General features: G+C 38.8%; 1 protein-coding gene across 1 annotated transcript in view; it reads left to right on the plus strand.

Annotated features, from left to right (window-relative positions):
• Positions 1-13,883, plus strand: part of DCTD (dCMP deaminase) — a 38,660-nt gene extending 24,777 nt beyond the window's left edge. The window contains exon 6 of the mRNA XM_025167833.2: positions 10,589-13,883. Coding sequence (XP_025023601.1) covers positions 10,589-10,667 — 79 coding nt within the window. The 3' untranslated portion in view covers positions 10,668-13,883. The remainder of the gene's footprint in view (positions 1-10,588) is intronic.
• The last annotated feature ends 2,769 nt before the right edge of the window (positions 13,884-16,652 follow it).

Here is a 16,652-nt window from a genome sequence, read left to right on the forward strand (position 1 = left end):
GTATGGGGATGTTTTAAAAAGTAAAAGAATGGAAAAACATTTTTATGTGGGTGATCATGTCAGCTTATCCAGACTGAAGGGGAAATTTGAAAAGGGCTATCAACAAACTTATACGGATGAAATATTCATCATCAAAGAACTGAGGACAAGGGAAAGAGTGTTGTATAGATTAAAAGATTATGCTGATGAACCTGTAAAGGGGTCTTTTTACCCAGAGGAGCTCCAAAAGGTTCCTGATAACCAACAATGCATATACAGAATTGAAAAAGTGATCAGAAAAAGAGGGCAGGGAAAAAATAGATTCTGGTCAGATGGGCAGGCTGGCCAGAGAAATTCAACAGTTGGGTTAAGGAGAATGAAGTATGCCATCTTTGATATGGCGGGGTTTTATATCACCCTTCCCAGCAACACTGGCTGCTGCTTTTCCCTGGAACAAAAGTTCTAATTTTATTATTCAATTAGCGAGAGCATTGGATCTTCCAGGTTCATGGGAAGTAGGACTAGTAGAGATAAGTACCCACATAGTTGGAACACATTAACTTCAACTGGACATTTTGAAATTCTTACCAAGAAAAAGATGTATTTTTCTTTGAAAAGTGAGTACTATGCCAGCATTGAACAGCTGGTAGAAAATATGAACAAGCTTATATCAGACATCAAGAATGGTCCTGAGATGACCCTGCAGTATGATCTCGTGGTTCAGAAAATTAGTCTTACAGGAGGTAGAACATATAGCAATATAGTTGGTGAAGAACTTGGTCATATATTAGGCTTGTTCTCAGGATTCCACGCCAAAAAAATTCCCCTTTGCCGCAGATGTGACCAGAGGATTCAATACCTTATACGTTTATACAGTACAGACATCATAGAACCCCAGATAGTGGGTGACTTCCATGTACCACTACTGCATTGCGTGCCTGTGTGGGGGCAAGACAACGATTTCTTTATGGTGACCTATGATCAACCACATTATGTTCTGGTCAGCAAGCATTACATTGACACCATTACTGTAGAAATCAAAACCGATCAAAACAAAAACGTCCACTTTTATCATGGGAAGATGGTTGTGAAGCTTCATTTTAGGCCTCAGAAAAGCAAAGGATGGCTATGATCAAGGAGCATGGGAGCCCCCAAGACTGTGGGGCCTACTACACGGCACAAGCCAGTCATGGCCTTGCAGGCTTCCGAGGAACCCCTGTCATGTACGGGACAGGCTTGGGGGGGGGGTGTCCTGTGGACTTTTTCAAAAAGCAATGCCATTTCTGAAGAAAGGATTAGAAATCATTAAATCACATGTGAAATCTGCAGCTAAGAACACTGTCAGAGATGTGGCAGGACAACTTGTATCCCATGTTGTTGAGAGGTGGTTCAAGTATGGTCGTGGCCAGGAAGAATTATGCAAAGGGGTCACCTATTCCAGTTAAAAAGAGAAAGATTGTGAAAAAAAAACCCTGCATACAAAGAGGAGATGTGCACGGAGGAGAAAGCACTGTGGCAAACGAGACATATTCTAATATAAAATGGCATTTTTCCATGAGGCTTCAGAGGGATGTATGAAATCAGAACTGGATCTTTTTCTACTGGCACCTACACAACCAGTATTGAAAACAGCATGTATGTCAAGATCCCACTTTTATCTGCATATCACCCTATGTACTCTTGGAATTTTTTTATCACAGGGCATGGTGAGCATTACACAGATTTAAACAGCACCCTGCTGTATGTGAGTTGCAAGATTGTAAAGGCTGATGGTACAGATATCGGTGATGGTGCCAGGGTGGCACTGGCCAACTACCTTATAGCATCACTGTTTAACCAGCTGGATGTAACCTTGGGATATCATCTCATTATGCAGAGCCATCATTGTTATTCTTACCATGTCATCATTGAACTGGTTCTGAATTTTGGCGGTGATGCCCTGGGAACCCTATTTACAGCGGGGGGGGGGTTACAAAGATGACTCAACCCTCATGGAGAGCACCCTGCTGACACCTGCAGGCAACTCGGGCTTCAGAGCAAGAGCGGGACACACAGCTGAAAGTCGTAAATGGGACCTGCTTGGACCTTTGCATAGCGATCTCTTTTTTCAAGACAAGCTGCTGATTAACGTTGATGTGAAAGTCAAACTCACAAGAAGCAGAAATGAATTTTGTCTGATGAAAGACAGTAATGAGAATTACAAAGTGCAACTCCTGTTGGCGTCTCTCTGTAAAACGTGTAAAAGTAGCACCAGGAGTGCGCTTGGGTCGTGCGGAAGCTTTGCTGTCCTCCAATGCCAAATATCCCATTGATTAAGTGGGGATGAAGGTTTACAGCATTCCAGCAGGCAGCCTTGTGTGTAATCAGGAACACTAATAAAAATGACAGAATCGGTGTCATGATACATACACTTCTCACCCAAGCTCTCCAGTAGCCTGTATAATTCCAGCTGTGTGTAACCTGTTGTAAAACTGGCAATGAATGTGCTTGTTCATGTGGATTTGGTTGGATGGAGCTTGGCTGTTTTCCACATCAGAACTGCTGTCTCTGTGTCCAGAAAATTAACATGAGGAAACTTCATAATAGGCTACAAAAAGATATCTGAATAATTCCTCAGGGTTTGTCACCACAGATGTAGTCGTGTGATTGGTGCACTGCCCAAACATACCCCAGAGTGAGTTTAAAAAGAGCTTGGCAATCTGCCTTTTAGCAGGGTTTACTTCAATATGCTCACGTCGTAAGCGCACACCTTCCATCTTTTTATAATCCCGAATATACTGATCTTCATCCAGTTCTGTTTTGCACCAATCAGGGTAACCACTGGCCTGCTTTTGTCTGAGATGTGTATTAATGTAGCCTGAAAATAACATGTCTTTCTTTCAAAATGCCAGATCTCATAGATTTCTGAGATTCTGTAACCTTTTTCTAAAGCCACATTTGGTTCAACAGTACACCATGTCCCAGTCAGGGCTCTTTCTTCATCACTGTGTTTACATAGAGTGACCTGCTGCTTTTCTGTGCAGGTTGCACACAGACTAAACATTAATATGCCCCCAGATTTATGGGGTAGGGCTGGGAAATAGAGTGTTCCTTGGCAGGTACACTTTAACTTTAGCAAGTCCAAAATACTGTTTTATGTCCCCAAAGTTTTGATAGATGATTTGTGGACGGCCAATTGGGTACTCCTTGTTCACGAAGGGGTACAAACTGGTGAAATCGTAATATAAGATTTGTTCCCCAGGTTTTGGTTTGTAGTACAGACATGTAGCATTTGTTCTACCAACAAAAAATGCATCTCGTGTATTCAAAGGAGTTGGGAGCTTATTCTCAACTAGAAACTGCTTCAAAGATGCATCAGTCTCCTGCAAGGCAACCCATTCATGTTCCCAGATGCTACGCACAGCATAACCCAGATCCCTGAGGTACTCTTCTTTAACCCTAGTATGGTAGTGCAGAGCCCCATAGGTTGAATCAAATAAACTGTTGAAGGTGTTTGCTGAGTAGCAGACAGGGCAGCCATGAAAGAAAAAACCATTAAATTCAAAGGCTGTGGGGGTCCCATTTATGATAGCAAATCCATCCAAAAATAATTACCTACCCGCTTTTCACCTCCTTGCAGAGCATGCTGAATATTGAGGGTCTCAGTGTATGCTGTATACATCAGCCATTGTATGGCTGGTGCAGAAAACCTTTTCTGGGTCTGCTGGTAACTGTCCAAAGGAGCTATTGCGATGGTGTTATTCTCCAAATACATGAAGTGATAGTGAGCCATGTAGACTGAGGCCAGTGTTGCATGCTGGAAGGGGTCAATGCACCAAGCCTCAATCTCCTCAGTAACATCTCCCCCACACCCTGTGAGAAACTTGCATTCTGTCATTTTCATCACTTGCCCCCTAAACCAGTTACAAGCCTCCCTCCATATCTCCACATCTTGCCTGCAGTAGTAAGCCAGGGCCTTTTTTAGTTTAAACGCAGTACCTGTATTAGCAACATGCCATTTCAGAAATTCTTCTCTCTCCCTGGGCATCATGGTTTGAGGGCTGTAATACTTGGCATCGGGGAGCATCCTTACATAATCTTGATTGTCCATTGTATTGAACAAATGGGAGAAATACCCTTGTTCCCCTAAAATCCCATAGCTTTGGATAGTCTGCTTAATTTAAGGGGTAAGAAGATCTATAAACCAAATCTTAAAGTACAGCAGGGTAATACATAGCAATTTACCACCCTGACTTAAAAGTTCAGCCTGGACCTTTTCATGGATCAGCTGTCTCAGGACTAGATAACTGTCATAAGCTTTGGAATTGTGAGCAATAAAAGTACAGCCTGTAAACTCCTAATTTACAAATTTCTTCACAATTGATCCAGGCACCTATTGCCATAACATTCCTACCTCATCACATCCTCTTCCTCCAGCATGTCCATGGCATAGACATAATTTGGTATGTGTACCCCTGTTTCTTGACAACATTCAAAATCATAAATAATGTACCTTGTGCCTGTTTCTGGTCGAGGCAGTGGTTTCAGAAAACATAAATGCCCTTCTGCACTATCTACTTTCTCATAGCATTGTCCGCACTTGCTTTTCTTACATTTTTTGTAAGGGGTAAAGACATAAACACCACACGTGCCACAAAACACCTTATTCTTACAAACAATTTTTCCTTCCTTTGTCAGCTGTATGTGTCTTTCAAGGCATGCCTTAGAGCAACAAGACAGTTTGCACTTACAGCATCTTGTCTTCTCCACATCCACCTCATGACATGCATGCTTCAGACATGCATGACAGAAATACTGACAATCATGAGTAAATTTGTGGTGGTATCCTGTGTGGCAGAATTCACAGAAAGAACGTTCACTCAGGAAACCCTTGATGTTTTTGATTCCATAGTAATGTTTGTTGTGTAACAATATAAACACCGTTTTTTTTTTTGTTGGGGTCTGCCTGTGACAAAAAAATGCCAGCCTCCTTGATTATAAAACAAAATCTTTATGGTTGTACCTAGATACTCTTCAAAGAGGTGTACTTGTGAAAAGTTGACCATGTTTTCTGTGGAAATGCCCAATCTGCTGTGGAGATCCTTGGCTCTAGTAATGATTTCTTGCTTTGTAAATGACCCGGTGTCTAACAAATACAACGAACAGCCAGAAAATCACAGAAATTCCCTCTACACATTGAAATCAATCAGGTGGCATTTTTTTTTCTCCAGGACCCTGGTGAATAGTACTGTGCTTAACTTAGTCCTCCCTCCTCTCTGTTCTTCACGATGGTAACCACTAGTTGTAAATTGCCACCCCACAACACTTCAACATTGCTCTGTAGCATGCTTTCAACATGGCTCAGGAACACATCAGCATTTAAATCATCCATATGTCTCCTGACAGAAAAGAGAGGTTGATTTAGACCCTCTGCATCCAGCCGGAGCTGAACAAAATCATTGGGTCTTATCTCCCTAGAAATATTGTTCAAAAGAATCTGTATCTCATTATGAATAACATCTATAGCCTGTGTGAATGGGCGAATATGATCAAGGTTTACGAATCTATAACGAATGTAATGTTCCACGGCATTGAAATTAAGAAATCGTTCCCACATTTGAATACTCTCCAGGTACATGTCTGAATTCTGAGTATTTGTGATGCTTGGCCCCGCTGACTGTTGCATCTCCTTGGTTGGTGGGGGTTCTGGTATAGACCGCTCTGTGCTGATACTATCTGGGGAGTCTAAGAAATCCACCACCATGCATTTCTGCTTTTTTGCAGGATGGCCCTGGATAAAACAACAGAAACAATAGTAACCCAATAAATAAATAATATTGGCAGCATGCATAAACATACAATGGCCCTTCATGGTTTTCTGAAACCTGCTTACATTTTGGATAAAACAATGTGGATATTTTTACCTTCTAAATGACCCTGTGCTCCGTGGGGTGTAGAAGGCTGGGGGTCCATAATCTGTAGAGCCCATTGTGAATCTGTGGGCATTGGAAAATTGGCAAAGAGCTGATCTTCCTTCCATTCTGAAGGAAAAGAATAGAGGCAAGCAGAGATCAGTTTTGCTGCAGAAGTTTTACGTGAGTCTACTGAAATTTATTTGTGTGAAAGGAAAAATAATACCTTTGTAGGCTTTCAGGCATTGTGAGTCTGAGACTTCATTCCAATGAAAGAAACCAAGAACAACAAAAAGTTATAAATATGGTATTGCATATAACAGGTCCTATATCTTAAAATTAGTCATAAATTACTTATGTTAGTCGCATCCATTCTGAAACGGGTCTGCTTTGCTAGCAAATGGTGCAAGATGGACAGCTGGATAAAGACTCCTGCATTCCTGTCTGTTTTAGTATGGGCCTCCTACAGTACAGTGGTACCTCAGGTTACGAACGCCTCTGTTAACGAACTTTTCGGGTTACGATCAGCTCCGGCCGCAAAAATTTACCTCGGTTTGCGAACTCCGCCTCGGGGTACGAACAGGATACGCGGCCATTTTCCCTCCCGTGACACAGTCCGCAGCCATTTTTCCACCCCTGACACGTGGTCCGCGGCCATTTTTCCGCCCCTGACGTGGTCCGCGGCCATTTTTCCGCCCCTGACGTGGTCCGCGGCCATTTTTCCGCCCCTGACACGTGGTCTGCGGCCATTTTCCGTCCCTGACACGTGGTCCGTGGCCATTTTTCCGCCCCTGACACGTGGTTCGCGGCCATTTTTCCGCCCCTGACACGTGGTCCGCGGCCATTTTTCCGCCCCTGACACGTGGTCCGCGGCCATTTTTCCGCCCCTGACACGTGGTAGTAGGGAGGGGGACTCTCCCTCCAAGCAATAGCTGCCTCCCTGTCCTCCACACAAGAACGGATTAACGGTAATTACATTGAACCTTATGGGGAAATTTCCTTCGGGTTGCGACCAATTCGGGGTGCGACCAGAGTCACAGAACGAATTAAATTCATAACCCGAGGTTCCACTGTACTTTATACATGTTGTTGACATCACACACTAATTGCACTAGAGACACTGAATTCTTAAGACCTTTTGCAAAAACCAATCAAAACCGTGACCCTAACCCCCAGGAAGGCCTGTTTGAATAATATCACATGTGTTGTGATTAAATTGCATCTCTGTGTTTATTATCTGACATGGTTAAACAAGGGTTAGCAAAAGAAATAAAGCAGATTTCACATGGCCTGTAAATATATATTTATTATAAAATTCACTGGGTGGTTGTAAATAGTTTCTTGTAATTAATTTCTGTTACATTCCGACATATGACCCACTTCAGAGATACAGGTAACTGAGCCTCAATGTTTGACATTACTGAAAGTGGATTACGGTTCTTCTCAATACGTTGTATGAATGCCCAGAGTTCACACAGTGTGTTTCTTGTGAAATATAATTTATCCAGTTTGCTTGGAAAGTCTAGTGCATAAACTTTGAATAAACTATGTTTCATTGGCTCCATCGACTTGGTCTTCATCTTCTTGTAGACATCCCATTAAACAGTGATGTAAGATCCTGATAACAGAACTTTTCAGAATCTGGGTCAATCCTGCATCTTGAGGCAGTTTCATTTCCAAACAGGAAATAAGATAGAATTAAGCTACCAGTTCAACTAATAAAATACTATTTTTCTTAATGTTTATTTCTACTTACCATTGATTGATTTACAGAACCTGCAATAACAAGGAAGTATAAGTTCATCCTGAGCATTCTCATCAAAGAAGCAACATGGTTCTATGTCCACATTTTGGAGGTTTGGGGATCAATTTTACATCAAACAAATCACCATCAGGGTCTGCCATATTATTTTCAAATGCAAGCCAAAGCTTAAACCGTTGACTTTCACAATGGCCTGTAGCTGACACATCAACAGCACACACACAAAATCATGGGCTCTAACAACCCTGGACGTGCATACATCCCCTCCCATCTGTTCCAAACACACCTGCACGGATAGATAATGTCACATCATTGAGTCATGTGCTTAGAACATGTCTGGACATGCATACATTCCCTCCCATCCATCGCAAGCATGCTTGCGCATGCCCAGAATCACGGCTCTGACACGTCTAGACATATCAATAATGAGTATCACTGTGGAATACTTGCTGCTTGGTTGGCTGCTGCTTGTGTGAGTATTTGGCTCCTCTGTTAAATTTTCCTGGCTTTGCTGGAGGGAGAGGGGTGGAAATAAAATTTTATTAAGGTCATGCTTCAAAATGTTTATGTGCATGAGTGTATTTGTGTTATCAGTTAAATTTGCAAACACGTGTGTGTGCGCATACATGCACATGCATGTTTATTTCAGGTTAAAATCTGCAAGCTATGTATCTTTAGCTTTTATAAAAGGTAAAGCTGTCTGTGATTTTGACTTCCCTTAGGATATGGGTTGGGGTTAGGGTTAGGTTAATCATTCTAGGGCTGCTGTGGTTTAAAAAGTTCTTTTTCCCATGTTCGAGGGGTGATTTTAAAACTGCATAGAAATAAAGCCTTTTTAGGATCTCCTTTTCCTGCATTCAGGTGCTGATTTTAAAACTCCACAAAATTAAAAGCATCATTAGGCTATTATTTATTTCACAAGGCCCAGATAGGGTTTGTTCCCCAAATACAGCGCAGCCTAGGGTCCTGTTATTCACTTAGATTTTTATTTGAATGCCCGTAGAATTAGGTTTGGGGTTAAGCGAATCAGACACCCTAGGGTTGACCATCACACCTTTCCTGATGATAGGGTTAGGTTCAACACGTCATGTCTGGTTATGGTTATGACCTTATGAGTGCTGCATCATGTGGGGAGGAGGGTTATGCACATCATATCCGGGGGAAGATTAGGGTTACGCACATCATATCCAGCACAACCTTATGGTGTCACTTCTGGAGCGACCTGATGACACCACTGATTAAACAGATACACTCCTGTTGAATTTTGTACACACTATTACTACTACTGTTCCTTCAGGGGGAATGCAACTCCATCCAAGACGAACTATACAGCTCCAGAACCTGAGAACTACCTGCCCGCGGAATTTCAGTCTTGCCATGATTCTGTTGTAGCCTATTTGCCTTCATTCACTCTACATTCAAGCCCTGAACTGCAATGTGTTGGGCTTGGTTAGGCATGACCATACCTCACTCAGATTTGACAGTGGTAGAGAGCTGTAGGTCATCGGCATGATAATGACACAATCTCATTTTTTAAAGCAGCAGCATGAATAGGGTTTAGGTAGGTAATGTAGAGATTACGTTGAAAGGAATAGCAATTGACAAGTTATGCTTCTAAAATGATTATTTCTGATGCTTATACTGTCTCTGAATCATATCCATATAGTCTATCTGTTGTATATGCTTCAGAACGAAACTTATTGTTATCTACCAAATATATCTTTATTAAATAAAAATAGATTTAAATAAAACAATTCCAAATGGAAACAGTTTTATCTCAAGAAAATAATCAGTCTAAAGCAATCTCTGAAGCCATTTCTTGTAAATGTCTTTCTTTAAAACTACAGTGTTAAGAAATGAAGATAGATTTTGAAAGACACTAGGAGGTAAATGGATTCAACTCCTACTGTTTGATAGAAATCTAACTTTTCAGTCTTCAGAATTTGAAAATTGTGGAACTTAATTTGTACATTTGACAGTTCTGACAGAACATTTTAGACTTATTTACCACACTAAAGTAGAAAACAAGAAGTGATAAAATTCTGTATGACAGTGGTAAAATGCTCTGAAACACACCTATAATGTGCTATATTTATGTGAGAAGCACTTGGTACAGCAGGGGCACAAGTCATTCTGGTGTGATATCTTTCTAAAATTTGTCCATGGCTGGCATGCCCCCAGTATTTCTGACCGATTGGCTGGATAAAGCTTGTGCACAATCATTCTCCCAAACATATCCTTCATTATTGACTATTTCTGCCTTTTGTATTGATTTGTGAGGGTATGGCTAGGCTTAATCTCTAGTACTGAATTGTCAGGCTAAATGAGATACTAAATCCACATTATTTGCATATTCTTCTGTGTACTAGTAGATTGTAAAATATATACAAAGTCCCCAAATACCTCTCTTGCTAATTGCTGCAGCAGATGCTCTAATGATGTAAAAGGATGAGCTTTGTTGGTGGTATTAAATCTACAGTTCTAAAGTTGTAGCCTTAAAATGATTCTAGCTTCAGTAGTTTGTATTTTATCTCCCTTGCATAATGCAGTGTTTTCTGCCTTTCCGTTAAGACTACAGAAGCAAACTTTGGAAGTTTTCTATTAAAAATTGGCATGGAAAGAACATATAAAATGTTACAGAGAAGCTGGTTACATGATGCCACCCCCTGCAGCTAAGTTGTTAGAAATTCTAACTTCTAACTCCTGGCTAATTTATGAACTCCAATAGCTGAAGAACATACAGACTAAGCAACCCCATGTGTCTTTTTGTCTTAGTCTTTTTTGTCCGGGTATCTCTCAGTATGGTGCACTATAATTGGCTCCTATAGAGATAAAACACAGAATGAATCCAAGGATATGTTTTTCCCTTCTTAAAATTTAGTTGGGAGCCAAAGCAAACAAAATGTTTAACTACTTCACTAGCTAATATTCCTCCTTCTCTCTTTGTTGTTTTTAGAAAATTCAAACCAAGGTGCAGGAAGATCATCATTGATTTTGATTCAATTAACAGCAAACCAAGTCAAAAGCCTCTGTGAGTTACATCTAATTAAATCTCTAGAAGACTGTGATTATCCTTTTCTTAGAAGCTGCTAATGCCTTTCATCTTGAAGTTAGGCATAACTTTTTAATAGCCACTACAGTTTAAGCAGACATCTAAGGAATGTGTCAGAACTTTAACATTTTTGCTTTCCCTGCTATGCATTTAAACTTTGACTTCCGGGATTTTACTAAACCTTCTGTAAATGAAACTGTATATGAGATTTGGATTAGTGGGTGAACAATACAAAGGCCATTCAATATATTGTGTCAATTATCCAATAACTCATCTGACTGAAGGGAAGTAAAATCACAACTAATACTCTATGAATATGACAGTTGAAGAATCACTTCAGCAGCATATATCTGTAAGAACACATGTCCTAGTTTAACTTAGCCCAGACTGGCTAGGCAGTTAGGCAAGAAAACACTTTGATAACAGAAATCCATGCCAATACGTTACACTTTGAGACATTCAGTTATTTAATTGCTTCTCTTGAGGTGTTCTGTATGAGTTATACTTGAAAATGTTTTGCATTGGATATAATTTTAGAATAGCTTTCATCCCTCTCTGCCCCCAAATATCTTACTTTGATTAGAGGATGTGAATAAATCATTAGACCTCTTTGGAGCTGATTTTTATACCTAAAAAGTAACTTGTCTATTGGTCTAAACCTCCAGGAGACAATCTAATAATTTACAATGCTGAAACCAGCCTCTAAGGTAATCAGTATTTTCCTCTAAGGAAAATGAAGAGGCTTAGTCCATATTGAGGCTATACATGCCAAATGGATCATGGTTTCAGCTTGCTTTTATTTGCTAAAAATTGGCCTTGGGCCATAAGTTTAAGAAACATTGGTTAAAGCTACCACAATCTTTCAGTATAGGTTCTTTTATTTGACTTTGACAACAAATGCTTTATGTATGTTTAATTACTCAAATTATTTCATTTTAAAACATGTATTGTGAAGTTTGGTATATATATTTGTATTGAAATCATTCTGTATGTTAAGACATTTTGTAATTTGGCATGATACCAGTGTTATAAAACTTCTACTGAAATCTTACTTTGTGAAATAGATTCATTATTATTGTATTACTCTCTGTGCTTGGCTCTAAACACTGCTGTTTCTTCAATCATATGCAAAGTTTATTTTTAATATTTGTGATATAATTAAATAATGTAATTCCTTCAATCATTGGTCATATTAGTTGTGCTTAGTAGAATACAATTATATTTGGAGAGCCATTCTTGAAATAGAGGGCTAATTTCATTAAAGAAATGTAAATGCTGAGTAGTTCTGGAGTCATTGTTCTTAAACTGAAAGATAAAAGATCTCCTAGTCAGTGTATTTTGTCAATAAAAAAAACATACTAGGCTATATATATAGTACCTTACAGTAGCAAAAGCTTTTCCTTGGATTTTGTTTTTGTCAATAAACCTCCTTCTCTAGCCTTCTCTCTTCTTATATGGAGCACATCCAGTGTGGGTGAAAATATGATCTGTACTGAGATTAGTGCTATTTTGCTTATCCATAAATTACTAGTGGTTAGATAAACACAAACGTAGTCATATATTCTGCTGTTAACATCATACTCTCTTTCACACCAATAAATGCAAATTGGCCAAAAGATGTTCCAAGAAAGATCTTATGGTCATAGTGGAAAATGTGTTAATATTATCAGCTCATTTTATGACAGGAAATGATTCTATGAACAACTAAAGGAATTTTTATTAATTTGAAAATAGGAAATAAATTGCTAATGTAGCCAGTAAATATGTTACATTTTAAAAATGATAATGGTTCAAAAACTCTGGCTTTCAAGGAACACACTTTTAATTTAAAATGTGAGATGGAAGGGACTTAGTGATCCAGACCTGAGCACTGAAATAGGCATTTCTGTTAGCTCTTTCTGGACAGTATATTTTAGAAGGAAGATATTTTAGAATTCTTCAAGAAGGGAATTAGCAAAGCAACTTACATTTTGGAGTGCAAGTCTTTTGAACTCAATTTAGCATAGCCAATAATCAAGATTTCTGGGAGTTTTAGTCCAATTTATCTGGAGAGTTGCAGTTTGCCTGTCTCATAATCCAAATGATACGCCATAGGAACAGGCAGAAGAGCTGCTGGAGTGTTATGTGATTCTTGAAAAATAATAAATTTTGTTCTTCAAGGCCAATATATGGCAATTTCCACACCAGTTATTACCAGTACAGCATACAATTCAGCATTTCCAGATGCTTTGGTACTTAAAAAAAGCTCTCCCTTTAGACAGCCATACTATCAAGGGATTGTAGATTTACTGATAGCATGAGAAGAATATTGAAGCTCTTTACATTCTTTATATTAGAACAAATAAATATTTAAAGCACACACTTCCATTAAGAACTCTGCTATCATGTTTTAAGAAGCGTGATAGCAAATTGTCTTTGCCTTATTAAGAGTTCTACTTATAGCTATCTGGTAAAGAAGGATATGGTTAATCAAAGCCTGTAGACATTAAATGTCTGATTGCTTTGTTGTTAGGTCTCCTGATCTGGATAATGAATGGAATTGTGTTGTGCAAATTTGGAGTGGGGGTAGGAGGTGACTTCTTCCAGTTTCTGTTAATAGCGTGTTTGTAAGTGGTTACCTATAGAGGAAATATTCCATATATACAAGGTCATGCTTGTAAGACATTAATTGACAGTTGCAGCATCATGACATGAAATGAAGGGGAATGTTGCTAACTATTATTACCAATAGATAACATGAAAGGTCTGTACTTTTCAATAGGATTGCTATACTCAAAGGAGAGACAGGCAAGAAAGAGACTGAATCTCACTGTGGCTACTCTAATATTGTGTTGATCTTCAAAGATATAATGCTATAAAGAGGAAGATTGAAAACTAATTTTTTGCAGGCTATTCATATTTAATTTTTTGATAGGCTATTTTTGACATTTGTTTATATCCAATAATATAAATGTATACTACCCTAAATAAGGACTGAGGAATAAAATACATGTAATGGAATTTATTCAATTAGTTACTGGCACAATCTTTTTATTGTCATTATTCCCTTGCCATTACTCCCTTAATTAGAAGGAATACAAAATAGTTGCACCCTCAATTAATGTCTGGGATTTTATTTTACAATGCATTTCAGCTGGTCAGACAGTTAAAAAAATAATTACGTTGTTGGCTTTATCTTAGTTGTATCATGCAGGGGTAGTTAACATGTTACTACATATAAAGTACTTGATAAGCATATAATTTTGTGATATGTAATAAATGTTTTACTAATATACATGCATGCACTAGATTACCTAATAAGACCTTAAGACAGTGCTGCTACTGCTTTTACCAAATAAAGTCTAGGAATGGGTCTTCCCACTTGATGGTTCTGACTTCAGAAGTTTCTTAAGCAATGTATATGTGTATTGAATGTATATTGTCTGAAACTCTGGATTTCAAAATAGCTGCCTATAGGAAACATTTGTGCACATGACAATTTTTTGTTTAGAAGCCATTCTGTTTGAGAACCACCCCCTGGAACAGGAGCTTCCAGGCTTGGGATAAAGGGACATAGGAGTCAATAGCAAGCCACAATGACATCACAACAATGACATCCATGTCATGACATGCAAATGGTGCTATTAAATATATGCATCAGATAGGATGCACATGTCACCATTGCACACCACATACAGACACCACGTGGATGTTCACCCAAATGGCATTCTTAGTATGGCCTGGATATTTTACAAAATGGTTGTTGCAGGAAAAACAGACTTTCACAAAATGGCTACTATGGTTTGACCAGTAGCCATACAGCCACACAGTAGCCACACAGACTACTAAGGTTAAAAACCCACAACTTCTGTTTCAAACACATAGTGCAGAGACAAGTTATTTGGTCAAGAGACAGTATAAAGCCAATTACAGTATAAACTAAAAAGTCAAATCATCTATCCCACCCCAAGCAGAGCATACCAGAAAGCAAGTGGAAGATATACATAGGCAAAATAGGAAGACCATATGTAGAAAAGCCAAGCAAAGGATAAATTTATACCCACTCAAATCCGCCAATGTTATATATACAAAGCAACCCATCGCAGACAAACCCCCAAACCACTTCAGTCCCCACTTTTTTCCTGAACATTTTCTGCCGCTCCTGCTAGCCCGGCAGATATTCCCTGTTTCCCCACTCAGGCAACCTTTATCTTTTTTCTGGATGGTTGGGCTGGATGAAGAGACAGCAAACACCTTACTTTTTATTTTCCAACATCTTAGGGCTCATCTAGCAGCCAGAGGCATTCTGGGAAATAAAGTGATTGGAGCTGGTGCTTTGCTTGGCCAAATGTCAAATTCCTAGGTGTGTATGTGAAAATATCCACATACAAACCTACCTCTCTGTCTGTCTGTCTGTCATCTCTCTCTATCATCATCATCATCATCATCATCATCATCATCATCATCTACAGATATTTACATTAATTTGGAGATTCATAGAAGTCTGCTTTTAACTTAAATTACTGAAATTAAAAGTCTGCTTAAAAGAGAAAGTCTTTGTACTGTCAAATTAGAGCTGTCTGGCAAATCCTTGCATAATTAATTCGATCAGGGTGGCAACAGAGAATACTGTGTTGAGACCACTTGTCCTCTGAATTAATTTCTGAAGTATTATATTATTCTACTAGCTAACATATCTCATTACAATAGTTAGGTGAGACTTTAACTATCAGGATATGACCCATCTGGATAAAGGAAACTTTTCTAGGAAAGCTAATAAGTTATGTATAGAATATTCTTTAATTAATGTCAGCCAGACACCAGAAAGAAAATCTGATTGATATAATCTGTGAGAATAACCTTGAGGAACAGGAGAAAGAGCTGCAACCAAGACAACGGTCAGATAAAATAAATCTGAGTTGAAAGCAGAAATGTAATTTGAGAAAACGTCTCAGACTTGACCCTCCCTAGTTTTCTTGTAAATCAAGGCAGATGGGGGAAAAGCACTTTGACACTTGCAAAATTCTGTTACTGTAACCCTATAATAAAAGTAGTTTTAGTATTCATAACTTTGGTTTCCAATTCTGATTTATCTAGAAGGGCTGACAGAAACCAGCATTTTTACCACTTCTTCAGCTTTAAGTCATCCTAAGAGAAGCAGCTACAACTTGCATAGATTAAACTTCAATTTATTTCAACCTACTAATTGAGATTGAACAGTTATTCAAGAACTACATAAAACTGATTGTCAATAATAATGCTAATGACAGTTTCGTTCTCTTTATTAAACTTCTTTCCATGCTTTTCATAGATATGCTAAAAGAACTTGAGAGACAATAGTTTCTGTGGATGAGAACTCCCAACACCACCTTCTGGAGTCTTTAATAGGAGACATACAGCAAATCCATGTTTCTGCCTTCAGGACAATACATGCAGAAAAATATTGAAATGGTATCAAGAGATCAAGGAAACTCGACAATTTTACAAAAATAATCAAATTGGTGTCCAAGGCAATCTCAAGTGTGGCCTCTGGCTGGAAATCATAGGAAAAAAAGATTCAGGTAACTGGTGTAAATCAGGAATGACTGGGGCTGAGGCCAACAGAGAACTTAACAGTCTTGGTCAAAAAAAGTAAGGTTAGAAATCAGCTAGTATTTCCTTTATGAATCAGAATCAGCTAATGAACAATTGCAACACAAAATAAGAACCCCTTGGTGGTTCTGCTGTGTCTTCCACCCTGAAGTATCTATGTAATTGTTTTGTAATGCAGTAACTTTAATTTTATTTTTGTTAGATTTTAGAAGGAAATAAAGTATCTGCTAGGGCTGTGTATACTTTGAACCTAGGAAGAAAAAAGTGCTTCAGGCCCGTAAGGGCAAGTATAACACTTTTCTGCTACCACTTACAGCAGCAACATTTTTTTTTCAGCCTTCCACATTAGGGATTCATTAAAGTGATTCTTAAAGGAGTAGCATCTTCTTTTCAGGGC

The sequence above is a fragment of the Python bivittatus genome, unplaced genomic scaffold, assembly GCF_059951505.1.
Source record: "Python bivittatus isolate LINGU-HERP-01145 unplaced genomic scaffold, Pbiv_v1 ctg000070_np1212, whole genome shotgun sequence".
In the NCBI taxonomy this organism is placed as follows: domain Eukaryota; kingdom Metazoa; phylum Chordata; class Lepidosauria; order Squamata; family Pythonidae; genus Python; species Python bivittatus.